Here is a 27930-nt window from a genome sequence, read left to right on the forward strand (position 1 = left end):
GAGCCTCAGAAAGGGTTTCTAGAGTAATGTGAATTCTCTGAATGCACAATTTTCAATGTACTGATAATGGCGCATTTTTGTGAGGAGAGGATCTAAACTTTTACCCGAGCCTCAGAAGTCCCGAGGCAGGATTTGCTGAAGGGACTGATGCGTCCGGACGACGCGGAATGGGCGGGTAACAACCATGAAATAACTTGTTCTAGGGGAAAAACGCTACCCCCATCCACTCAACTCCGGCCCCCTCGGCAAGCACGTCCTCGCAGGGAGGGATGGATAAAACTCCGCTCTGCCCAAGTTTTCCTCCTGCCGCATTCCTTCCCTCCGGCGCGGCGGCGTGCGCTGACGTCATGACGCCGCCCGCGCAGTCCCGCCCCTGCAGAGAGCGGCGCTGGGACGGAACCCGGGCTCTTCTCACCCGGAATGTAAGGCCTTGGCCCGGCCGCGCGCTGCCCCTGCCCTGCTCTTTCCCTGGGCCCGCGGCCGCTGCGGCCGCCCCACAGCTCGCCCTCGGAGGAGCCAGGGCGGCCGTGCCCTTCTGCCGCGTGCCCGCGTGGCTGCCTCCGCCCCTCCGAATCCTCCGGGGCCGCAGAGGAGTTCGCTACGGAGGGAGGCGGGGGCCTTCGGGAGGAGGAGGCGGAGGAGGCGGAGGAGGAGGGAAGGAAGATGGCGGCCGTGGAACTAGAGTGGATCCCAGAGACTCTCTATAACACCGCCATCTCCGCTGTCGTGGACAACTACATCCGCTCCCGCCGAGACATCCGCTCCTTGCCCGAGAACATCCAGTTCGATGTTTACTACAAGGTACGGTCCGTGGGCCTGCTCTGCTCTCCTGCCGAAACCCCTGGGGCCGCACCCCCTTCCACGTCTGCGAAGCCCCGCGGTTAACCCCGCGCTCCTCGCAGCAGGGTCGCCTGCCGAGCCGTCTGCTACGGTCTCGGGGTTGCCAGGACGGAAACACCCCATCTCTATGTCCTCGGGCGCTCAAGCTCCTGGGCCTTGATTGGTATCTTTTCCTAATGAGTCTTCCCCCTTTTGGTGTTCCCTCCTCCACGGTGGTCCTCTTGAGTAGGCCTATTTGCGTGGACTTTGTCTATTGCGCCCCCGTCCCGCTCATTCCTTCTCCTCCACCCGGTGTCTTCGGTGTATTTTCTGCCCTCTTTTCCCAATTAAGTGTCAGCATCAGCTGGACTTTTTGCTCTGCTCCTCCCTTCCCTCTTTCCTACTTTCTTCTCTCGCCGTCTTCCTCCCCAAGTATTTTTTTCTGCTTCGTATTCCTTCGTCTCTCTCTTCTCATCCTAATCGAGAGGGAGTTGAGGAATTACTGGAAACAGTCGTGCCGTGTTCTTGCATGTTCTTTAAAGCTTTGTTTTTATGTATACTTGGGGTTGAATTGGAGAGTGCATTAAAACGGGAGTGGTGACAAACTGTTTGAAAGGAAGGGGGCAGTTCTTTCCCAAAAGAAAAAATACTTCAGAATTTAAATCATGTTCGTGTATTTGAAAGTTGCAATCTTGCAGCATTCCTAAGTCGCTCCCCCTCAAAAATCTGAACAGAAAGTCTCCAAGTCACTCTCCTAGGAGGTTCAAGGGTAAATGGCTTTAGACGTGGACAATTTTTGCAGTGTTCAGAGAGGGAGGAGAACTTTGTGGACTCGGAGCCTCCCTGTTCCTCTCTCCCCCACATTTGAATGTGAACAGTGGATTTATTATTCAGTCCTCTTTCCTTGAATCGGCGTGGATAGCTTCTGTTCTCCAGTGCCACCCATGCACAATTTGACCAGGAGTAGAGTGTGATTGATTTTTTAAATCGTAAATACTTCCTCTTGATTTGTAAATTCCCTGGAACAGTGTAAACTGATATTTAACAGATGTGTATGTTCTTGTCTATGTATGGGGTTTTGTGGCAGTTGTTTTGTTGGGGAGATTGCCCGCTTTCTCCACCCTAGAATATTTTTTCAGAAAGCAGCTGACTTGCTGCATTCTAGTAGATTCAGCTGCTTCACACCAATTCTAACAATTAAAATGTTTTTTCCCCCCTAAATCTTTGGAGAAGATTAATTTTGGTCATTCATGTTATTATTTAGGAGGGCAGGTTTAGAGAAAAACCTCCTTATATTTCTTTTTGATACGTTGATTTACTTTTGGGTATGTCTAGGGAAATTTCGTATATTTAAGATTCATTCCTCCCAATAAGGGTGAGTTAGATTTGTCTTTCTCAACCTGGGAAACTGCAGCTTTGTGTGTGTGCTAACTTTGTTTTATTAAATTGTATGTAATCTTTTACACTTTTTAGAGAACATCATTAGAAGTTTAATCAAAGTACATTTAGTAGTTGATTTCCCTCAAAACTCTTGGATATCTTCTAGTAACTTTCACTTCTAATTGAAGCTTTTCATTTGAAGAGGAGTATTAGAGAGTATGAACAGAAGATGCTTTTGCCATGTTTTCTGTTTCACATAGTTCACAAAGTTTTAATAATACTTCTTTTTGGTACGCTTTTATTCCTTAATAGTTGTGTGTCTTGTTGGAAGTATGGCACTGCACTAAGGTGAGGGAAGGTATTCAACATGTGCCTGGAACTGAGTTAAGTGCTTTTACACGTGATCTTGTGTAATCTTCACAAAGTGTAAAGTAGGGTATAACCCTTGTTATAGGTGAGAAAGTTAAGTAATTTAGTCAAGGTCTCATACCTAGTATTTAGTTCCTGCATACCTTGCTTTCTTGCTTGGAAAGATTTTGTCTTGTGAAATAGTAGATTATTTTGATGAAAGACCTTGTAAAACTAATTTTTTTTTTGCTGAGGAAGATTTGCACTGAGCTAACATCTGTTGCCAATCTACCTCTTTTTGCTTGAGGAAGGTTCGCCCTGAGCTAACATCTGTGCCAGTCTTCCTCTATTTTGTATGTGGGTGCCACCACAGCATGGCTGCTGACCAGTGATGTCACCGCACCTGGGAACCGAACCTGGGCTGCCGAAGTGGAGCCTACCAAACTTAACTTCTAGGCCACGGGGCCGGCTGCTGTAGAACTAATTTTTGATTAGCTCTTACAGAAGTAGATAGAGTGAAAGTCAATCCCTGGACTTCAGTCTTGAATCTAATGGAAGTATAAGAAGGAAACTTTGCTTGCTCTTAAACACTGTATCAACACATAAATATAAGATACTTTTTAAGCACTTTAATACTTATGAGATACTCATCCCCTGCCCGCTGCCTGAAAATTTTAAGAGACTTACTGTTTTACGGTTTCCAATTTTATCCAATTTAGAGCCAATGAGAAACTCATAGTCAGATTCCTCCAGTGGTACCAACTTCCATCAGTAGGCATGGTCATAGACGAAATTACTGTATTTGTGGAACCCAGAATTCCTCCACTCCTCTTGATTGGTGAAGTCCAGTGTCACTGTGTTAATTTTTGTCAGTGGCTGCAGTTGAAGGCACAGTTAAAAGCTTTTAAAGATCATGGGATGAATGGGAGGTGAAGAAGTAGGCATGCTAACTGCTCCTTAAGAAGGGAAAGGAGAGAGGTGTTTATGTAGAAAGGGTAAAAATGTGAATAGATTTTTTTTTTTCTTCTCAAAGCCCCCCAGTACATAGTTGTATATTCCACTTGTAAGTCCTTCTACTTGTGGTATGTGGGATGCTCCCTCAACATGGCCTGATGAGTGGTGCTAGGTCCATGCCCAGGATCCGAACTGGTGAAACCCTGGGCCACAGAAGTGGAGCGTGTGAACTTAACCACTTGGCCATGGGGCCAGCCCCTGGATTTTTTTTTTTTTTTAAGGAATGGAAGGCATGAGGGCCGGCCCCGTGGCTGAGTGGTTAAGTTCGTGTGCTCCACTTTGGCGGCCCAGCGTTACGCCACTTCGGATCCAGGGCACAGACATGGCACCGTTCTTTAGGCTGTGCTGAGGTGGCGTCCCACATGCCCACTAGAAGGACCTACAACCAAGAATATACAACTATGTATGGGGGGGCTTTGGGAAGGAAAAAAAATTAAAAAAAAAATCTTTAAGGGGCTGGCCCAGTGGCGCAGTGGTTAAGTGTGCATGTTCCACTTTGGTGGCCTGGGCTTTGCCAGTTCGGATCCTGGGTGCAGATGTGGCACCACTTGGGAAGCCATGCTGTGGTAGGTGTCCCACATATAAAGTAGAGGAAGATGGGCATGGTTGTGAGCTCAGGGCCAGTCTTCCTCAGAGAAAAGAAGAGGGTTGGCAGCAGTTAGCTCATGGCTAATCTTCCTTAAAAAAAGAATGGAAGAATTTAGACAATATTTATTGTCTAAATGGCAGAAACCAGAACAGAGTGAGAGTTTGAGTACATAAATGAGACAATGGGAAATAAATTATGGAGCAGAGTCCCTGAGCAGGAGCATTAATTAATGAGTCCTGCCCCTTCCTTCACAGTACATAAATTAAAGTATCAGTCTTTTTTTTTTTTTTTTTGAGGAAGATTAGCCCTGAGCTAACATCTGCTGCCAGTCTTCCTCTTTTTGCTGAGGAAGACTAGCCCTGAGCTAACATCTGCTCATCTTCCTCTATTTTGTACGTGGGATGCTTGCCACAGCATGGCTTGACAAGTGGTGCGTAGGTCTGTGCCTGGGATCCGAACCGGTGAACCCTGGGCTGCAGAAGCAGAGCGCGCGAACTTAATTGTTATGCCGCCAGCCAGCCCCAAGTTATCAGTCTTATATTGGAGTTGGAGCAAGAATACTTTTCCTCTAAGATCAGATGGAAAGAGTTAAGAACATAAGCTAATAAAATAGGTAAGTTTACATAAACTAATGACATAGGTAAGTTTACAAAGTATGGTTGTCATGAATAAGGAGGTAAGATCATCTGCTGAGCCGGAGGGATAGGAGTGGTGGCTTTTATGTAGGAAGGCTAACCTGAAGTTGATAACGGCTGCTGAGGTATATGGGATGGGAAGTTCACTGAAAATATGTTAAAAAAAAAATTGACAGTTTATATCGATGGTTTAGTAAAAATCAATACCCTACAGTGGCTGGCCTGGTGGCCTAGTGGTTAAGTTTGGCACACTCCACTTCGGTGGCCTGGGTTTGGTTCCTGGCATTGACGTACACCACTTGTTGGCGGCCATTCTGTGGCAGTGACCCATATACAAAAATAGAGGAAGATTGGCACATGTTAGCTCAGGTTGAATCTTTCTCAGCAAAAAAATAAATAATCAATACCCTACAAAATAATGTCTTTGAATCTCAATAGTTTTTATCCAGGGGTGCTTAACCTTTTAAGTATGGAAGTGGATAGGGTGAGTAGAAGAAATGATAAAATTGTATACCAAGTGAAAGAAAGAGTGAATGGCTGGGTTCTTTTTTTTTTTTTTAAAGATTTTATTCCTTTTTCTCCCCAAAGCCCCCTGGTACATAGTTGTATATTTTTAGCTGTGGGTTCTTCTAGTTGTGGCATGTGGGACACTGCCTCAGCGTGACCTGATCAGCAGTGCCGTGTCCACGCCCAGGATCTGAACTGGCGAAACCCTGGGCTGCCAAGGCAGAGCGGGAGAACTTAACCACTTGGCCACGCGGCCAGCCCTGGCTGGGTTCTTTAAGAATGAAGTTCATGGGGGCTGACCTAGTAGTGTAGTGGTTAAGTTTGCATGCTCTGCTTCAGCTGCTGGGAGTTCGCACGGACCTACACACCGCCTATCAAGCCGTGCTGTGGCACCATCCTACATAGAAAATAGAGGAATATTGGCACAGATGTTAGTGCCAGTCTTCCTCCCCCCCCCCCAAAAAAAAAGAGGTTTATGATCTTTTTTATTTTACCTGCTGGATGATTTATTTTGTGTCCTGTTCCAATTACAAAATTTGCCATAGAGTTAAGTTTTGTCTAGGTGAAGTGTTTCAGTAATGTTTTCTATTTATTGTTTTCAGTCTTAAACTTGATGATTTTGGGGTTTTATAGTAAATCTTATGATGAAAACTAAATTGATACCTGATTTAGTATTACTTTTTTCTATTTCTGTTGTATAGCTATATATAGCCTCAACTAATATTCTGATAATCTTTTTAAGTGGGCTGGTAACAAATTGAGAAAAATTCTTGTAATATATTTGACAGCTCTCTTCATGTAAAGAGCTCTTAGGATTAATAAATTGAGAACAAAAGCTTTATGGGAGAGGGGCATAAAAGAACATAAATAGCCAGCCATACCGTATATCTGGATGAGAAGTTAGTATGTTATATATGTGTTGACTGATCTTAGTTTAAGCTGTGAATTTATCACAATTTGAGGCAGATTCTCAGAATTTTAGTGGATATGGGAAACTGATTAAATATGAAGTTCATCTGGAGGAATTAATTAAATGAGAATAAATGAGCCAAGGAAATTTTGAAGATGCACAGTACTTAGGAGGGATGTGCATTATAAGAAAGTCAAGTATATTAGAAAGTTACACATTTTCAAACAGTGTAGCACTGGCGTCAGAACAGTGAGAGAAATTGACTTGCAGAACATAGTCTAGACAGAAACGAAAGCATATTTAAGAATTTACTATATGATAAAGTTATGAGACAATGCTATATTTTAAATAAATGGGGGAAATATTCAAAAATACCTTGGGCAACTGGCTGTTTGGGGGAAAAGTTAAACCTCTACTTCATACCATATACCAAAATGAATTCCAGGTGAATTAAAGATTTAAATATGGCAAATGAAATCATGTAAGTATCACAATAAGTTATTGGGTCAGTATCTTGCAGTGGGAAATGACTAAAATTTCTTCTTTAAAGAAGTTATTTTTAAGGTAATTTACAAGTTAAAAAAATATCAAACGTTATAAAAGTAAGTAATGTAAAGGTGAACTCTATTTCGCATCTTGCCAACACTGTAATGACATGGAGAAGGCTTTTCTAAGCGTGAGACCAAAACCCAGGGGGGAAAAAAAGAAATTGATTCTTTTGAGTACATAAAAACAGGGGAAAAAATTGTCAGCACATTTTTTAAAAAGACTGTGCAAATTGACAACATTTCACACGTAAGGGTTGAATTTCCTAATACAGAAAGATCTAATACTGATCAGTACATAAAGGACAACCAACTTACCCAGGAGATCTGAATAGCCAGCCCATAGAAGAGGAAAATATGAATGGCCATTAAACATCAAAAGATGCTCAACTGAAATGCAAATTAAAATGCTACAGCAAGCCAAGGCAGTCATGAAGAAGAAGAAAAAACACCTGGAGGACTTATACCAACAAATATCAAGCTGTAACAATTAAGATAATATGATATTGACTGTTGACCCATGGATAGACAAATGGACAAATGGAACAAGATGGACAGTCCAGAAACAGACTGACATACACTGTAATCTGATTTATGATAAAAGTGACAACAGTGGTGCAATGGGGAAAGGAAAATCAAATAAATGGTGTTGGTCAATTAGGTATCCATATAGTGGAAAAAGTGTCATGACCTTACCTTACACTATAAACAGTAATCATTTTTGGATGGATTGCTGATCTAAATGTGAACAGGCGTATTTTAGGAAAAAAAGTTTTCACTATGTCAGCAAAGATTTAGTAATAGAATACAAATATGGTCTAAGTATAAAGATAATTTGATAAATTGAACTATATTAAGATCAAGAACATCTTTTCATCAAAAGATACTATTAAGAGAGTAAAAAGCCACACCACAGAGTAGGAGAGGATATTTGCAGGATGTATATCTGACAAAGACTCATCCTGCAGGTAAAGAACTAGAAATTAAGGGAAAAAAAACCTTTTTTTTTTAATGGGGAAAGAACTTGAATAGGCATCCAAAAAGGATATTCAAAGGACCAGTCGAACATTTGAAAAGGGGCTCAACCTCATTTTGTCTTCAGGGAAGTTGTTGTCCTACTGTACATTCCTCAGAATGACTAAATGAAGAAGAAAAAAGTGTTGGTAAGGATATGGAGCAGTCAGAACTATCATATACTGTTAGAATGTAAATTGATATACCATTTTGGAAAACTAGCGTTATTTACTAAAACTGAACATGTGCGTACCCTGTAATTCACTAATTCCACTTTAAGATATATACTCTTCAGATAAATGTTCAGGGCCCGGCCCGGTGGCGCAGCAGTCAGGTTCACGTGTTCCACTTCTCGGCGGCCTAGGGTTTGCTGGTTTGGATCCCGGGTGCGGACATGGCACCGCTTGGCACACCATGCTGTGGTAGAGGTCCCACGTATAAAGTGGAGGAAGGTGGGCATGGATGTTAGCTCAGGGCCAGGCTTCCTCAGCAAAAGAGAGGAGGACTGGCAGTAGTTAGCTCAGGGCTAATCTTCCTAAAAAAAAAAAAAAAGATAAATGTTCATAGCAACGCTATTCATAATAACTAAAAAGTAGAAACTGTCCAAATGCCCATCAATAGGAGAATTAATAAATAAATTGTGGACCAGTCGTATAGTGGAATATTATACAATGAAAATGAACTGCAACTGTTTGAAACAATATGAATGAAATCTCAACAAATGATACTGAATGAAAGAAACTAGTCACAGGTGTATATACCAGAGGCTCCCAAACTTTCTCCCTTCATAGCACTTGGTTCATGGTACCCCTAGACCAAAAGAGATAGCCAACAGTTCTGTTCATTAAGTAGTTAGATAGAAACAATAATACTTACATCTTAACAAAATAAGAGCCATTAAAAAAAATGCACAAAAATTGACACAAAAATAGGATTTTTACTTCATTCTTAAATAATCATAATTGTTTACTAATGGAATATGTATATTTATTGGGCATTGTACAGCAACTCAAATCTTGGAATTGGATTGGACACCACCGTCCTCATTTTCTGTTCCGTGTTGATTTTTGCACATTATTTTGTATCATAGCAACTACTGACAATGTAGCTTCACAAAGATAAGATGCCATTGAAAGAGTTATATCAATCTAGTACGTGGCATGGTGTAGTACAGATGTCGAATATTGTTTCTCTTAATTTTAAAATATCTTGCAGTGCCCCAGGGCACCTTGGTGCAGTTTGGAAACTGGCTATATGATGTATGATTCCATTAATATAAAGTTCAGAAAGAGGCAGAATTAATCAAAAGTGTTGGAAGTCAGGAGAGGTTAACCTGAGAAGATAGTGACTACACAGGGGCATAAAGGGAGATGTCTGGGATTCTGATAACATTCTGTCATGATCTGGATGTTGATTGTGTGTGTGTGTTCACTTTGGAAACTTATTGAGCTTTACATTTTAAATATGAGTTGTGCATTCTCTGTATGTATGTTACACTTCAATAAAAGTTTAAATAAAACATCCTTCTTCACTAATCAGATCGTCAAGGTTTAAAGATTCAAATCACTCATGCCCCTTAACCCACTATACCATTTAAGGATTTTTTTTTTACTTAAAAGAATGCTTGCTGAGTGTGCAGAAAATTCTCTTCGGGGGTGTTTAATATTGTTTATGATGACAAAAATTGGAAAAAACTATATGCTAATCAATCAGAAATGGAATATTATGCTGCAGTTATAAAGAATGAGGATGCTGTTATACTGGGTCGAGATGCCAGAGCACATCAAAGTGGGGAGAATAAAAAGCTTCTTACCAAGTAGCATGAAGAGCATAATCCGTGGCTCCAGCTTTGGTGGCGCAGGGTTTTGCCGGTTTGGATCCTGGGTGTGGACATGGCACTGCTCATCAGGCCATGCTGAGGTGGCGTCCCACATGCCAGAACTAGAAGGACTCACAACTAAAAATATACAACTATGTACCAGGGGGCTTTGGGGAGAAAAAGGAAAAATAAAATCTTTAAAAAAAAACAGAAAAAAACCCATAGATACAACAGAAAAGGGAAAAATAGCTTTTTTGAATTGTAGAGAAGCGTCTTTAGATGTAGAATAGTTTGTATAATTCTATGTTAATCAGTCTGAAAACCTTACTGAAATTACATTTCTAGGAAAATACAAATGACCAAAGAGAGAAGTTAATAGACCGAAAACCACAAAAGAAATTGAGAAATTATACCTCTCCCTTTGTCCATTGGCCCCCTCTCTCAGCAAACAAACAAAACTCCCACCAACTTCTGACACTGTCTTAGATATATTCAAAGAACAGTTGATGCTACTGGTATTTAACTCATTGCACACCTACCTAATTCTTTACAACTAAAAAAAAAAGTAAAAGAGGTCAACATAACACTGATACCTAAACCTAAGATAGCAACAGAAAGAAAGTCTCTAGAAAACCTCATTTGTGAAAGGTGAAGCAAAAATTCTGGGTAAAATAATAGCAAATGCAGATCAGCAAATCCATTAATATGATTCACTATATTAATAAGACAGAGGAAAACCATCATCATAAAATAAAAATCTAACAACTCTTCCGTTAAACTTTTAATAAGGAGCACACAGATTCACAATGTTAACATATACCTAATCAAAAGATAGCATTCATGTCTAAACAAAAATACTTAGTGATGAAACAAAGCATTGTGATTAAAATCAGCGCTATAATGGATCTCCTATTATCAGTATCATATTTTTTTAAGTAAAGACTTTAAGATTTCTGGAACTGTACTGCATATTCAGCATCCTTGAAGTGCTAACCAATGCAGTTAGAATAAAGAAAAAGCCAGCAAAATCAACTGAAAAAGTATAGCAATAAGATAATTCAGTACAGGGGATGATTATACATTTATAATTAAAAATTCAATAATTTTTCCATATGCAATATAGGAAAGAATATGTCTTACTCAAAATAACAGCAGAAACCATGTCATGGAGTAAATCAGAAAAGAGTTGTATAGAGATCTGAAAGTCTTTAATAAATGTAGAAGAGACATATTTTGTTCCTAGACTGGAAGATTCAAGATTTTAAAGATAGAATTTCTGGGGCTACCTCGTGGCCGAGTGGTTGAGTTTGTGTGCTCTGGTTTGGCAGCCCAAAGTTTCATGGGTTTGGGTCCTGGACCTGGCACCACTCATCAGGCCATGCTGGGGCAGCATCCCACATGGCTCAGCTGGAGGGGCCCACGACTGGAATATACAACTATGTACTGGGGGAAGTTAGGGAGAAGGAAAAAAAAAGAGATTGGCAACAGATATTAGCTCAGGGCCAATCTTTAAACAAACAAACAAAAAAGAATTTCTCTCTAAATTTATATATTCAGTGTAAACTTTATCAGAATCCCAAAGAACTTATTTTGGAACCAAAATTAATAACAAAAATGTATAATGGAAAAAGAAAAGTTTTTAACTTATATAAGGGAGGATTAAAGTTTATGAAACATACTCAAAACTCCAGCAAATCAGGAAGAAAAAGGGGACTGAATAGAAATGTGCCATTATGTTGACAGTGATTTTCTCCAGATGGGAAACAGTACGTTTCTGTTTTACAAATTCGTTTCTACATTTTCTAGTTTTTCTAAAAATGTAGGGGCTGGCCTAGTGGCGTGGTAGTTTTCACGCACTCTGCTTTGGCGGCCCAGGTTTCGTGGGTTCAGATCCTGGCTGTGGAGCTACACACTGCTCATTAAGCCATGCTGTGGTGGTGTTCCACATGTAAAATGGAGGAAGATTGGCACGGATGTTAGCTCAGGGCTGACGTTCCTCACCATAATACATACATACGTACTTCCTCACCATAATACATACATAGATAGATAAATAAAATGTACATGTAATTCTTCTGAAATCAGAGGAAACAAATGTAAAGTTGATTATCTAACATACAGAATAAATTTTCTTATAACGTTACTACCCTCTCTACTCATGGATACACTTCTAATTTTCACCACAGATTGGTAGTGAAGCTTTAAGAAGAGAAGCAGAGGGACTTCTTACCCAAATATAGAGATTGCTGATATGTATTGAGTTATATATGGCTGGTTATCATTATTGGTTAGATCTTACATCTAACTAGATTTTTGTTTTGACCTTCTGTTTGTGTCATGATAGTGTCTTCCACCATTAAGACAATCATGCTGTCTTGAAAATTGTGCCATTGACCCATCATGTTAGGGATAGAGTTAGAGAATCTGGGTAGTAGACATAAATTCATTCTCGTAACAACTTGGGGGGAAAAACCCTCTTTTTTGTTTAATGGATGATGGGTCTAGTAACATATGTGGACAGCATATTTAAACTTCAGTAAAGTGTTGTACTCTCATTTGAATGTCAACTATTTTTTGTGCTTTTTAATAATATGAACATGTCCACTTAACCCTTTGGCTTACTTACCAGTAAACAAGCACTTCGCCCTGCAAGATCAAAATAATCATGTTGATCACTTGTTTATTTTTTAAAAAGTATGATACAGAACCGGTGAGTGTAGAGCAGCTGAGAAATTAAAATGTTTAGAAGCAAGAAATTTAAGTATTGGTTTACCTTCAGAAACAAGCATTTACCTTTTAATTACATGTACATTATGTTAAAACACTTCTATGGTATTTGCTTTAATCCAAGAATTTATAATCTCAGATCACAATGCAATCTAACAACAGATAAAGGACATTACATATAATACACAATATAAGAACAAGTTAAAGGCATATCAAGTTATATTCAAGTGTGAATTTTTTCAGAGCTATCTTTCAGATTTTGAGATTAGACAAGAATAAATATCTGTAAGTGAAGACAGCACATGCCTGTTAAAACCAAATATTACTGCTTTTATTTATTGTAGAGGTAAAGGATACATTTGTTTAGAGATCAAGGATACATTCTTTTTAAAAAACCTTTTATTATGGAAAAAGTTGAATGCAGAAGTAGATAGAATAAAATAATGAACCTGCGTGTGTCCATTGCCCAGCTTTAACAGTTACCAATTCTTGGCCAGTCTTGTTGCTGAATGTGTTTCCCTATGCATATTCCCCTTTCCTGTAGTCTTTGGAAGCAAATCTACACATGTAATTTTATCTGTAAATATTTTAGTGGCCACCATACTGTCATAACACCTAAGAAAAATGAGCAGTAATTCCTTAATGTTATTAAATATCCAGTTCAAGTTTTTAGTTGTTTCAAATGTCACATTATATATATATATATTTTCTTTTTTACAGTTCTGTACTTTTGTTGTTGGTTGATATATCTCAAGTCTCTCTTGATCTATAGGTTCCCTTTCCCTTTTTTTTTTTCTTGAAGATTGGCACCTGAGCTAATTGTGGCCAATCTTTTTTTTTTTCCTGCTTTATCTCCCCAAATCCCCCCCAGTACGTAGTTGTATATTTTAGTTGTGGATCCTTCTAGTTGTGGCATGTGGGATGCCACCTCAGCATGGCCTGATGAGCGGTGCTATGTCCACGCTCAGGATCTGAATTGGTGAAACTCTGGGCCGCTGAAGCGGAGCGTGCGAACTTAACCACTCAGCCATGGGGCCAGCCTCTCCATTTGCTTTTTATCTTTGCAATTGATTTGTTGAGGAAACGGAATCCTTTGTCTTGTGGACTCTATGGAGTTTCCTGCAGCCTAGGTTGCAACGATCACGACATAAAATATTTTCATCATTTCTTCTAGGTGTTTTAGACTGCCTCTGTGGAGACCTCATGGGTTTCACTGGTTTCAGGCCAGTTTTTAATTCCAGTTTCTCGATTGGGCTCTGTAGATCCTCTAGGTAGTATGAATTTGGACTGCATAGTCACATGTCTTAGGCGAGGGGGTTCAGTTTTTCGCAGCCGACTTTATGCTAAGGCAATGGGAGATGTTGTAGACATTTTACTCTGACTTTAGGCAGGTGTAGGTAGTCCCCCCCTTATCCTCAGTTTCACTTTACACAGTTTCAGTTACCCTCAGTTATTTGCCATCCAAAAATATTAAATGGAAAATTCTGGAAATAAACGTCATAAATTTTAAATTACGTGCCATTGTGAGTACTGTGGTGAAATCTCTAGCCTTCCCACTCCATCCAGGCCAGGACTTGAATCATCCCCTTATCCAGCATATCCATGCTGTATACGCTACCCACCCATTAGTCAGTAGCTCCTGGGTGCCGACCTACACACTGCTTATCAAGCCATGCTGGTGGTGTCCCACATACAAAATAGAGGAAGATTGGCACAGATGTTAGCTCAGGGACAATCTTCCTCAAGCGAGAAAAGGAAGATTGGCACAGATGTTAGCTCAGGGACAGTCTTCCTCAAGCCAGAAGAGGAAGATTGGCAACAGATGTTAGCTCAGGGACAGTCTTCCTCACCGAAAAAATTAAAGAAGAAAAGTGGTAGTGGAGGGACCAGTTCTACCAAACTTTTGCAGTAATCCAGGTGAAAGATGGTGATGACAGTGGAGGTGAAAGATTTGAGATATAAATCCTATACTGTAGATGTACATTGTATTGAGTATCATTCCTGATTTTTTAAAAAGTATGCATATACAATGGTAGATACACAATTTAAAAGCAAAAGTGAAATTCTGTTACTTAAACTTTTCTGAAACTTGTGCATTTTATATATCATGGTAATTTTTCCATGATAACAACCCCTTTTCATTTCTGAAGATTTTTGCTCTTCAGTGACTCGAAGAGAGGGGTAACAGTTTCAATGTGAGTGAGAGACATAACTTTCATGGGTTGTATGTGTGTGTGACTTTTCATAGTTATTCTTAGACCATAGTTTTGGACATGATTTCCTTTATTTTTTCCTAAACTTTTCTAAATTTTTGCTGTTGGGAATTAGCCAAGATTATTTTGTTTGCTAATTTGCTGTTAAGACTAAGCTATTCACTCTTAGCCCGTGGTGATTTTGAATTGGCTGGGAAAGCAGCCATGCCAGTTCAGATCCCCTTGGGTTAAGGAAGGTTCTCATCCCATCTTTAATTTACTGAGAGTTCTCTGGTTTGGACTCTCTTGCATTACCCTTGTACTGATTGCCTTCAGTTTTCTATAAGACTTTTACTTTAGTCTCTGAAAGCCCTTGCTTCTGAAACATCACAAGGAGCTTCACCCCTCTGAATGAAGATATTAATGTGTTACTAATATTTTACTTAGTTTTTTGTTGTTGTTTGTTCATAGTTTTTATATTTATGGACAGTTCAGGTTTTTATGTGATCACTTATCTCTTTCTTTATGATTCTTGTTTGTGGTATAATGCTTAGAAAGGCAACGTTAGCAGGTAGCTTTTAATACTGTTATGGTTTTCGTTTTTAGTGAGGAAGATTGGCCCTGAGCTAACATCTGTGCCCATCTTCCTCTATTTTATATGTGGGACGCTTGCCATAGTATGGCTTGATAAGCAGTGCCTAGGTCCTCGCCTGGGATCCGAACTGGTGAACCCCCGGGCTGCTGAAGCAGAGCGCCAGAACTTAACCACTGTGCTACTGGGCCTGCCCCGTACAATATTGTTTTTTTTTTTATTTCAATTTTTTTTTATTGAGTTATTGATAGGTTACAATCTTGTGAAATTTCAATTGTACATTAATGTTTGTCAGTCATGTTGTAGGTGCACCGCTTCACCCTTTGTGCCCACCCCCCACCCCACCTTTCCCCTGGTATCCACTAAACTGTTCTTGGTCCATAATTTTAAATTCCTCACATGAGTGGAGTCATACACAGATTATCTTTCTCTTGCTGGCCTATTTCACCTAACATAATTCTCTCAAAGTCCATCCATGTTATTGCAAATGGAATGATTTTGTTCTGTTTTGCAGCTGAGTAGTATTCCATTGTAAATATGTACCACATCTTCTTTATCCATTCGTCTGTTGCTGGGCACTTAGGTTGCTTCCACGTCTTGGCTATTGTAAACAGTGCTGCAATAAACATTGGGGTGCACAGGACTTTTGGGATTGCTGACTTCAAGCTCTTTGGATAAATACCCAGTAGTGGGATGGCTGGATCGGATGGTAGTTCTATTTTTAGTTTTTTGAGGAATCTCCATACTGTTTTCCCTAGTGGCTGCACCAGTTTGCATTCCCACCAGCAGTGTATGAGGGTTCCTTTTTCTCCACAACCTCTCCAACATTTGTTGCTATTAGTTTTAGATATTTTTGTCATTCTAACGGGTGTAAGGTGATATCTTAGTGTAGTTTTGATTTGCATTTCCCTGATGATCAGCGATGATGAGCATCTTTTCATGTGCCTGTTGGCCATCAGTATATCTTCTTTGGAGAAATGTCTGTTCATGTCTCCAGCCCATTTTTTGATTGGGTTGTTTGATGTTTTGTGGTTGAGTTGCGAGAGTTCTTTATATATTAAGGATATTAAGCCTTTGTCAGATATATGACTTGCAAATATTTTTTCCCAGTTAGTGGTTTGTTTTTTTGTTTCAATCCTGTTTTCATTTGCCTTGAAGCTCTTTAATCTGATGAAGTCCCATTTGTTTATTCTTTCTATTGTTTCCCTTCTCTGAGAAGGCATGGTGTCCGAAAAGATCCTTTTAATACTGATGTCAAAGAGTGTATTGCCTACGTTTTCTTCCAGAAGCCTTATGGTTTCAGGTCTCACCTTTAGGTCTTTAATCCATTTTGAGTTTATTTTGGTGAATGGTGAAAAAGAATGGTCAATTTTCATTCTTTTACATGTGGCTTTCCAGTTTTCCCAGCACCATTTGTTGAAAAGACTTTCTTTTCTCCATTGTATGCCCTCAGCTCCTTTGTTAAAGATAAGCTGTCCATAGATGTGTGGTTTTATTTCTGGGCTTTCAATTCTGTTCCATTGATCTGTGCATCTGTTTTTGTACCAGTACCATGCTGTTTTGATTACTGTAGCTTTGTAGTATGTTTTGAAGTCAGGGATTGTGATGCCTCCCGTTTTGTTCTTTTTTCTCAGGATTGCTTTAGCAATTCGGGGTCTTTTGTTGCCCCATATGAATTTTAGGATTCTTTGTTCTAATTCTGTAAAGAATGTCATTGGGATTCTGATTGGGATGGCGTTGAATCTGTAGATTGCTTTAGGTAGAATGGACATTTTAACTATGTTTATTCTTCCAATCCATGTACATGGAATGTCTTTCCATCTCCTTATGTCGTCATCCAATTCTCTCAGAAAGGTCTTGTAATTTTCATAATATAGGTCCTTCACTTCCTTAGTTAAATTTACCCCAAGGTATTTTATTCTTTTTGTTGCGATTGTGAATGGTATTCCGTACAATATTGTTTTAATTGTATTTTTATTGCCTGTTTTCCTATCTGTCAGGAGGTAGTTTATCTGCTTCTAAAAATAAATTTATTTTTCCTTATTTTGCTTAATGTACCAATAGCTAAATGTAGTTTATAGTCCTTTAATAGCCTCATTATTTAATGGATGCAGAATATAGTATTAAACTGTAATAATGAACTAAAATGTCAGATTTTTAAAACTCTGATATGACAGTTGTTACCAAGGAACCTAGAGCTTCAGTTTCCTTTCCACTAATTTCTACTCCATAAGATGTGTGAATCTATAAGGGATTCATCTTTAAATATATTATTTCTATAAAAACGTTAATTGCCCATTTTACACTCTTTCTTACTTCCTGATATATTGTCTTCAAGAGGCAGTAAGGGTAAGTTATTAAGAACATGGATGTAAAGACTGCCTGGGGCCAGATTGTTCCTTTGAGGAAGATTGGCCCTGAGCTAACATCTGTTGCCAATCTTCCTCTTTTTGCTTGAGGAAGATTGTTGCTCAGCTAATGTATGTGGCAGTCTTCCTCTGTTTGGGTATGTGGGATGCCGCCACAGCATGGCATGATGAACAGTGTGTGGGTCCATGCCCAGAACCTGAACCTGTGAACCCTGGGCTGCCAATGTGGAGTGCGCAAACCCAACCACTACGCCACCTGGCCAGCTCCACTTTGCCACTTCTTAATTGTGGGATTTTGAGTAGGTTAACTTTATACAGTATGCCTCAGTTTCCTCATCTGTGGAAGGATAGAAGAGTTACTTATGAAAAGCGCTTAGAACAGTGCCTGGCCCATATAAGATCTCTAAGGATTAGAACCTATTTTTATTCCGGATTGGTATCCAAAAATGTATAAATTTGCATTTTGTGGATAAACCTGGTAAGGATGATTTGAAACAGTTAAATCGTTAGCTTCTACCCAGAATTTAAATGTGAACTCATTTTTAGCTAGAAAAATTGAGCTACTGAGTAAAAAAAAAAAAGCATGCTTGTGCTCACGAATAGGGCATAATTACAATATATTTACAATTGTAACTAAGGTAGCAACTTTTGTAAATTTTAGTTTTAAACCCATTTGATAGGATATACCAATTTTCAGTCATTAATAAAGTTTAGTTTAATTGTCTTTGTTGAGTTCGGGCAAAAAAGTGGTATTACTTGTTTTCATTTCTTCTGTCTTAAAAAAAAATTCTAAACTTTAGGTTTGCTAATGATGATTTATTTTGGTAAGGAGCTAAGATTTTTATCCTATACTCTTTTTGGAGTAGTGTATATATTTATTTTGATAACTACATTTGTTTTTCTGCCCCAAATTAGAAATTTATCACATTATTAAGCCCGCAGATAGGAATTTGGTCATAAATTCTCAGCTTTATTTTTCCTGAGTTATTCTCTACTGGTTAATAGCCAAAGTAAATATGACAGTGATTAATTGTAATGAATTTTACTGTCTACATTCCCAGAACTTCTTATTTTTTTACAGCAGAAAACATAATCATCTTAAAAAATAGCAAATCTTTCCTAATGAAGGTTTATTGTTAATATGAATATCCAACCATTATGTGATGATAACATTTCTGCCTCCCCTTCCTATGTGGTGGTGCCTGTCCCTTGTCCCCTCCAGCAGTTGTTATGGATATTTCACAGCAGTCATTATTGATTTGCAGTAGTGTATTACCTCCTTTGACCTGCCCTCCATTGTGACTAGTGATTTATGCCCAAGAGTTTGAGGTATGTTTTCCCTATACATAGTTAACTGGTTCATTTGGCGAATGATCTCTGCATCTTGTCCTTTTTCTGAAACCCATGTTCTCATCAACTGAGGTGAGTGTTAAGTGCTATAATATAAAGTGAGTTAATATAACAAAATTCCTGCCTTCTAAGGCACTGTGTTTATAAAGCATATATAAATTCAAAAGCAATTGGTGAAGCTGGGGCAGGGGAAAGAGGGACAATGGTATTTGTCTCTTTTTAACCATGTGGATGTATCACATGTGATAAACGTTTAACACACTTACTAAAATATTATTTTAAAAAGAAGTTCTATGGGGCCAGCCCCATGGCCAAGTGGTTTAAGTTCACGTGCTCTGCTTCAGAGGCCCAGGGTCTCATGGGTTCGGCTCCTGGGCGCAGACCGAGCACCGCTCATCAGGCCATGCTGAGGTGGCGTCCCACATGGCAGAACCAGAAGGACCCACAACTAGAACATACAACTATGTACTTGGGGCTTTGAGGAGAAGAAGAGAGAAGAAAAAAAGAAGACTGGCAACAGATGTTAGCTCAGGTGCCAATCTTAAAAAAAAAAAATAGAAGTTCTAAAAAGTCAGGCAAACTGAATAAATTACTGTGACATGGTTAGAAATCCTGCCATCCTGGATTGCTTTAGATATGATCTGCTGTTGGTGTACTTGTGAAGTGTCATGCCCAGAACTAAACTGAGATTCTCGTGATGGTCTGAAGAGCCCTATGTGGCTGTATTGACCACTTCTGGTTTCTGGACATTATCTTTGCTATATTTTGCTAATTTTACATTAACTGTCTAGTTTTTTTAAGGACAAGAGAAGTTAATTTTAAAAGTTTCTTGAATATAACTTATGTTTATTTAATAAATAATTGTATAGCACTTTGTAGTGTTTAACCATGTACCAGATGCTATTTTACAAATATTAATTTCTGTTATATACAACTATTAAAATTTTTTATATAAGTTGTAGAAATTTGTTAATTTAGTGTTAGATTTCTGTTAGCATAAGCGTCTTTCCGGATGTTGCTATGTAATCATACTGGGTTTGAGTAGTATTCGTTAAATTCATCAAATATTAAGTCCATCAATTATATTCATAAGTATGATTAAAGTAGAAATTAAAATTAAATTAAAAATTTTTAATTACGGCTTTTGTTTTTTATTTCAGCTTTACCAACAGGGACGCCTATGTCAACTGGGCAGTGAATTTTGTGAATTGGAAGTTTTTGCTAAAGTATTGAGAGCTTTGGATAAAAGGTAAATTCATTTTTAAAAAATTGTGGTAAACTGTACATAACCTAAATTTTACTGTTGTAACCATTATTAAGTGTCCAATTTAGTGGCCTTAAATACATTCATATTGTTGTGAAACCATCAGTACCACGACTGATTTTTGTGTTCATGAAAGGGGGACCAAATTCATCTTTACCATTGTGGCTTTTATGTAGTAGGAACCACATGTAGGTGTAGGTGATATGGCCTTTGATTGTACTTGCTGCTCTCCTTAGCGTTCTTCCCTAAATTTGCTTTAAATACCATTTCTTTTTCCCAACTGTACCTGTCTAGGAAAATAGTTTTACCAAATACTGCTAATCTCTAATATGAATATTGCCAAGTTGATTCATTTGTACAAGAAATTAACTAAGTACATACTTGTTGAACGCCTAGTATATGTCAGGTACAGTTCTAGATGCTGGGGGTATGAGTAAGATCTACAGCATCTCTTCCTCATGGAGTTTGTATTTTAGAAAAGGATGATAAAATGATAGACAAATAATTAACATGATTTCACTGTTCAGGGATAACTTCGAAATGGGCCTGTGTGCTAAGCCTATAGAGAAACTTCTTAGTTGATTAATTAAAATTAATCTGTAAAAAAAAAAAAATAATAGTTGAGAGGGCTATAGAAAAACTTCAGAAAATTTTCTTTAAGAAAAGTTTAGGGGCTTGCCCCGTGGCCGAGTGGTTGAGTTTGCACGCTCTGCTTCGGCGGCCCAAGGTTTCTCTGGTTCAGATCCTGGGTGCAGACATGGCACCACTCATCAAGCCATGCTGAGGTGGCATCCCACATGCCACAACTAGAAGGACCCACAACTAAAAATACACAGCTGTGTACTGGGAGGCTTTGGGGAGAAAAAGGAAAATAAAATCTTTAAAAAAGAAAAAAGGAAAGTTTAGCTTTCTGGGATTTGAATTTCTTTATGCAGTTCTAAACATGGCCGTTGTAAAGATTTAGTGGAATACTTTTCTTTAATCTCTTAGGTTATCTTTCACTTAGTCCAAATCCATTGGTAATTGTTTAATATATTTGTGGAACTAAAAGCATGTAGTTTGACTTTTTCCCCCTTTATCCAAAGCAGTGACTTTATTATTTACAATTTTGTTTTTAATAAACTTTTCAGATATAATTCACCTACTGTAAAATTCACCGTTTTGAATTGTACAATTCGTTGACTTTTAGTATATTCACAAGGTTTTGCAACCATCACTATCTTAATTCTAGAACATTTTCATCACCCTAAAAAGAAACCCTGTACCCATTAACAGTCACTCTCTATTTCCTTTACCCCCAGTCCCAGGCCTACCATTAATTTACTTTCTGTGTCTGGATTTACCTATTCTAGACATTTCATATAAATAGATTCATACAATATATGGTCTTTTGTGACTGGCTTCTTTCACTTATCAGAATGTTTTAAGGTTCATTCATGTTATTGATTGTATCAGTACTTCTTTCCTTCTTACGGCTGAGTAATTTCCCATTGTATGGATATGTTTTGTTTATCTAGTTATCTGTTCCATGAACATTTGGGTTGTTCCTCCTTTGGGCTATTAGGAGTAATGCTGCTATGAACGATCATGGACAAGATTTTGTGTAGATATGTTTTTAGTTCTCATATATATAACTAGGATACGTATGATAACCCTACGTTGAACTTTTTGAGTAATCTCTAAACTGTTTTCCACAGTGACTGCACTGTTTTACATTCCTACCACCAATGTATGAGGGTTCCAGTTTTTCCATAACCTTGCTGTCACTTTTTTTAAAAAATTGCTATTATAGCCATCCTAGCAGGTGGTGTCTCATTGTGATACTGATTTTATTTCCCTGATGACTTATGATGTTGATTATATTTTCTTGTGCTTATTAGCTATTTTATATTTTCTTTGGAGAAATCTTTATTCAAATCCATCACCCATTTTTTAATTGAATTATTGAATTATAAGACAATTTGTTTTTTGGATCTTTTAAGTAAGATTGGCACCTGAGCTAACATCTGTTGACAATCTTTTTTTTCCTTCTTCTTCTCCTTAAAGACCCCCAGTACATACTTGTGTATTCTAGTTGTGGGTCCTTCTAGTTGTGCTATGTGGGACGCCACCTCAGCATGGCCTGATGAGCAGTGCCGTTTCCGCGCCCAGGATCTGAACCGGTGAAACCCTGGGCCACCAAAGTGGAGCGCATGAACTTAACCACTTGGCCACCGGGCCGGCCCCCAATTAGGTTTTTAATACTGATGTTAAAAGTTAGTTTTATGAGGCCAACCCCCTGGCCTAGTGGTTAAGTTCACGCGCTTCACTTGGGCGGCCCAGGGTTTCACCGGCTGGAATCCTGGGGGCGGACATGGCACTGCTCATCAAGCCATGCAGAGGCGGCGTCCCACATGCCACAACTAGAAGGACCCACAACTAAAAATACAAAACCATGTCCTGGAGGGCTTTAGGAGAAAAAGGAAAAAAAAATATTTAAAAAAAGAAAGGTTTTATCCTTCATTGCCATCAGTTTACACATACAGGATCACTCAGTGATCCACAGAGTAAAGATATTAGGCTAAATTGTGAATTATTATGGGCTTGTAATTCATAAGACAATAAGCTTTTTATCTTATTCCATCATGGAAAATAACGGCACTGTTATTAAAAAAAAAAAAAAGCAAAAGAAGCTACACTTTCTTAAAGGCCAAAATACTTTACCTCTATAAAATGACCTTTTCCTTCTCTTTCAGACATTTGCTTCATCATTGTTTCCAGGCTTTGATGGATCATGGTGTAAAAGTTGCTTCAGTTTTGGCCTACTCCTTTAGTAGACGGTGCTCTTATATAGCAGAATCAGATGCTGCAGTAAAGGAAAAAGCCATTCAGGTTGGCTTTGTTTTAGGTAAGTGATGATAAAATAGAGGACTGTTTTGTCCTGTGACATGACCCAGAATTGAACATGCTAACAATAAAGGATTCTCCCAGGACGTTCACAAAGTCTACATAAGGAAGTTATGGGAAAAACATCAGAAAAACTAGGTGTGACTTATTGAACATTAACTTTGCACCAGGCGCTATACTAGCCATTTAAATACTTATCTTTCTAAGTTCTCATGGCATTCCAGTGATGTGATGGTATTAATAGCATTTTACAAATGAGGAAACAAACTCAGAAAAGTTAAGTAACTTGCTCAAGTCGCTTAACTAGAAGTAGGGCTAAGTTTAGAATCCTCCATCTGTGTGATTCCAAACCACCTGTCTGTCTACCATGTCGTGCTGCCTCCACTCTTTTTAACCTGCTTACTATATGCTCTGACATGAGACGTAATCTGTTTGGGGCCTCAATTTTTCCATCTTTAAAATGAGAGTAATTCTCTATTTCCTCATTGGGATGTTGTGAGAATGCTGAAAACATAAATGGAAAAGGATTCTGAGAAGGTTTTGTATGCTATACATACAGAGAAATACTGTTTACTATTTGATAACATTTTATATGGTTTTCATAAACCTACCTAGATAAATATGTTTCAGGGAATTATTTATTAAAGTTGTTACTTTTTAAAAAATTTTTTTATTTTGAAATGGTTGTAGATTCACAGATAATGTCAAAACCAGGAAATTAACACTGGTTTAATCCTGTTAACTAGACAACAGATGTTATTTAATTTTAACTGGTTTTTACATATACTCATTTGTGTGCGTGTGTGTGTGTGTTTCTCTGCAGTTGATTCCATGTAAAGATTCACATAACCATCATTACCATAAGGATACCAGACTGTTCCATCACCACAGGCTACCTTTCATTTTTAACTTCTTGCATTAATGTGTGCACGTGCTTGTTTTCTCTCCTCTTACGTGTGTGCTCATAGACTTTGTCAAAAAATTTTCATGATTATTTCCTTCAGTCTTAGAATAATTCTTTGTTGTGGTCATAGACAGTTTTCAGAACATTCTTTCCTGAGAAGAACCCTCAGCATTTACCTTTTGATAGTCCCATGGAATATAAATTGCAGCAGACTTGTGACCGAAGAATATCTAACAGTAGTGTTTGTAATCTTGATGAATGTTAAAGTTGACATCCCTTTAGTCCTAGATGTTCATGTAGAAATCTGTGGGAGAAATTTGCTATCAAGGAAGGTGAAAGGCAGGAAGGCTAGTGTTTATGGAGGTCCTCTGTCATCTCCACAAACACTTAGACCAATGTGGCGATTATAATGAGCCAGATTGAAGAAATATTTTGGAGATAGAACCAAGTCCTGACAAACTCATGGTTATATTATCAGTCTTGATCCTAAAATTACCAAAACAGTGAAAAAAGTTCATACCATAAGTATACAGTGATGGCAAACTCATGGTTATATTATCAGTCTTGATCCTAAAATTACCAAAACAGTGAAAAAAGTTCATACCATAAGTATACAGTGATGGAGATAACTTTTCAAATAATAGCTTTATTGAGGTATAATTCAAATACCGTATCATTCACCCATTTAAAGTATACAGTTAAAAGGTTTTTAGTATGCTCAGAGTTGTGAAAACATCACCACAGTAAGTTTTAGAATATTGTCATCACCCTCGGAAGAAACGGAAACCTATTAGCAGTCACTCTGCATTTCCTTCCAACTCCTCCAGCGCTAGGCAGCCATCAGGCAGCTTTCTGTCTCTACAGATTTATCTATCCTGGACATTTCATAGAAATGGACTCAGGAGATATATGATTTTTGTGACTGACTTCTTAACGTTTAGCATAATGTTTTCAAGATCCATCTCTGTTATAGAGATGGAATTTAATATAAAGATTTTTGAACAGCTATTATAGAACTGAAAAGACAAAAAAGGAACACTAGGGTATTATGGACCCTGAAACTGCAGGCATCAACTGCTACACCTAGGCCTTGGGGAACCTGGGGGTGAGGTTGGAATTATTAAAATTTAGAAGCTTGAGGAGATGGAAAAGTTACGTTTACCCTGCAAAATGGAAATATTAAAATCATTAGAATATAGTGGCTAATTTACTGGAAAATGTCAACTCTTAGGCCACAGCGTATTCTTGGAGGGTTAAAGCTCCTGACTCCTTATTTAAGGTCTCAACTTTGATCTAATTCCCCTCGTGTGAAAGGGTTTTTTTGGTTTGTTTGTTTTTGTTTTTTGCAAACGGACTGTTTTGTGCCAAACACAGGATTTTAATGTTATGCATTTTTTCATTTTAGATAATACTCATTATAAGCATGTCATTTTAGCTTTTAAGTGATTTATTTAGTTATCTAAAGTTACTGGTTTTTCTTGTCCTTTAGGTGGCTTTCTTTCAGATGCAGGCTGGTACAGTGATGCTGAGAAAGTTTTTCTGTCCTGCCTTCAGTTGTGTACTCTACATGATGAGATGCTTCATTGGTTTCGTGCAGTAGAATGTTGTGTGAGGTAAGTTGGAATAGATCCTACAAATAAGGGTTTTTAGTGGCTTTTATACTTTCACCTTTGTAAACGTACTCCAACATTTGAATAATCCTTTGAGGTGATATTTATATGTCACACTTTCACTCCTCTGGCCTCCTGTCTGTCATCCTTAGAATATGGTTAACTTGCTATAGACATCTTAGCTTAGATTTGACTGTTATGAATCAGACTGTAAAAGCTTTTTCATAGAGCTTATTTGTTCATTCGTTTAGCAAATATTTATTGAATGCCTAGTATGTACCAGGAACTACCGTCGGCACTGGATGCTAGGAAAAGGAATACACTTTTTTGGGGGGTGTTTTTTTTTTTTTTACCCTTACTCCATTTACATTTCTAGAATTGTGCATAGCAAGATTAGTATTTTATGTATAAATTACTGTTTTCTTTAAAAATACATTTTTTAAGCAGGTGCACTTTAAAGGAAAGGCAAACAAATCTAGAAGTAACTCTTTGCCTTTACTGTCCTTATTTTTTCTGCACGTCACATTTAATTTTAGCTATTTTCATATAGGTTGGTTCTCTCCTGCAATTTGATTTGACATTTCTTAAAGAGGATTTTCTTTATAAAACTAAAGGGAAATCAAAATAAAGTTAAGAAAATAAATTCTTCATCCTGAGTTAACTAAAGTCTGGTCAATTTACTGAATTTATAGTCTTTTATTTTTATTGAATAAAGGATCATATTTCTTTGGTATCTTAGAGATGAGTTAATTAAATCTGAACCCTTTCAGAGCTAGTATATAGATTCTTCTGTATGAAACCATTATTGGTTTAAGCTAAAATTGACTAAAGCTCTCTCAAAGAGTTCAGTCTTTTGAAGTTGTCATTACTCTGTTTTATACAGGGCTTACCTGTGTTAGACAAACACACACACGTTCAAGTCCTGAAGTTAATTTTGTAATGTGCAAACTTAATTATAAATAATATTTTAGAAGCTTGTGATAATTTCCCACAGATATTTTAGAAGGATACAGTAAATTATAAGAATACTTGAGTGCAGAAACTATAAAGGATTGGTATTTGGACCTATAATTTGTAGTACTGATAAAAATAATGTCTGTGTCATCTTTCCTCCCCTCTTCTGCCTGTTCTATCTTTGTAGGAGTAGGAGACTAGACTATCTCATATGGGATTGGAGGGCTAGTTAAATGTTTCTGCATATATGAACTAGTTAATTTGGAACAGAAAAACCATTTTGTGTGACTTCATTGTAGATTCCTCTTTGTAGCACTCTTGACCAAAAGGTAAAACATTTTCTTCTTGTATTTGCTTGCTTTTTATGCACAAAATCAGAGGATTTATTTTACCCAGATAGCTAACATTTCTTCTGTCTGTCTAATTTCAAGCTCCTATATAAATCTTGCTTTAGTGTAGCCAAAAGATTTAGTTTTCTCGCAGGACCAAGGCTCCCTCTCTCCTTCCTATTTTGTCATCTTTAGCATGTAGCTCACATCATTATGTTTGCAAGTGTTATAGGGAGAAGAAGGTCAAAAGCCTCATGCCAACTGAGTATGCTTTTTCTTTTTCTCTTTTTTCAGTCAAAAAGATAGTTTCCCAGAAGCCCAGCCCTATCTTTTTGAAACTGGGAAACTGGGATACATTCTGTACATTCTCCAATTCATGTAAGGTGTTCTGGGAAGCAAAGCATTTTCAATTGTGCATATTGCTGCCCTGAATAAACTAATGGGTCTATATCAAGGAAGGGAGGGGAGGGGAATACTGCATAGGTAACTGTCAATACAGTGACTGTCCTGGCTGTCTTCAGAACAGGCGCATATGAAATTAGAAAAATACTTGGACCAAGAAACAAAACTATTTATAATACTAGTAGACTGCCTGTATACCTAGACATTTTGTTCTCATCAATTTGAAATTTCAAAATAAAATTTGTTTCTACACAAGTATACTTGCCAAATTCTTGGTCGTTATAGGTGTATTTAATATAACATATAATATATAGTTTTGTCATCTCCTTAGTATTATTTGGAAAAAAGGCTAAATTTTTGTTACTTAGCTTTTTTTAGGGCAGAAAAATTGGGAGATTAATTAACCATTTTTTTCATTGAATTGGAGGAAAAATACTAATGAAATCCTTTGGCCAATCTCAGGTACCTTGAGCCTGATGTAAGAGTAAGAGTATGTTTTTTAATTTAATTTCACAAAACCGGTTTCTAATCTGGGGTTGGCATGGAAGCAGTAAAGAGCATCTTCTTTTTTTTTTTAAGATTTTATTTTTCCTTTTTCTCCCCAGAGCCCCTGATACATAGCTGCATATTTTTAGTTGTGGGTCCTTCTAGTTGTGGCATGTGGGATGCCGCCTCAGCATGGCTTGATAAGCAGTGCCATGTCCACGCCCAGGATCCGAACTGGCAAAACCCTGGGCTCCTGAAGCAGAGTACTCGAACTCAACCACTCAG

At 38.1% G+C, this 27930-nt stretch overlaps 1 protein-coding gene across 1 annotated transcript in view; it reads left to right on the top strand.

Moving 5' to 3' along the window:
* Positions 1 to 344: 344 nt before the first annotated feature.
* Positions 345 to 27930, top strand: part of APPBP2 (amyloid beta precursor protein binding protein 2) — a 58030-nt gene continuing 30444 nt past the window's right edge. Inside the window, exons 1-4 of the mRNA XM_008534571.2 lie at positions 345 to 801; positions 19971 to 20059; positions 22810 to 22961; positions 25354 to 25477. Of these exons, the coding sequence (XP_008532793.1) occupies positions 664 to 801; positions 19971 to 20059; positions 22810 to 22961; positions 25354 to 25477 (503 nt within the window). The 5' untranslated portion in view covers positions 345 to 663. The remainder of the gene's footprint in view (positions 802 to 19970; positions 20060 to 22809; positions 22962 to 25353; positions 25478 to 27930) is intronic.

This window comes from Equus przewalskii, chromosome 10 (genome assembly GCF_037783145.1).
Source record: "Equus przewalskii isolate Varuska chromosome 10, EquPr2, whole genome shotgun sequence".
NCBI lineage: Eukaryota > Metazoa > Chordata > Mammalia > Perissodactyla > Equidae > Equus > Equus przewalskii.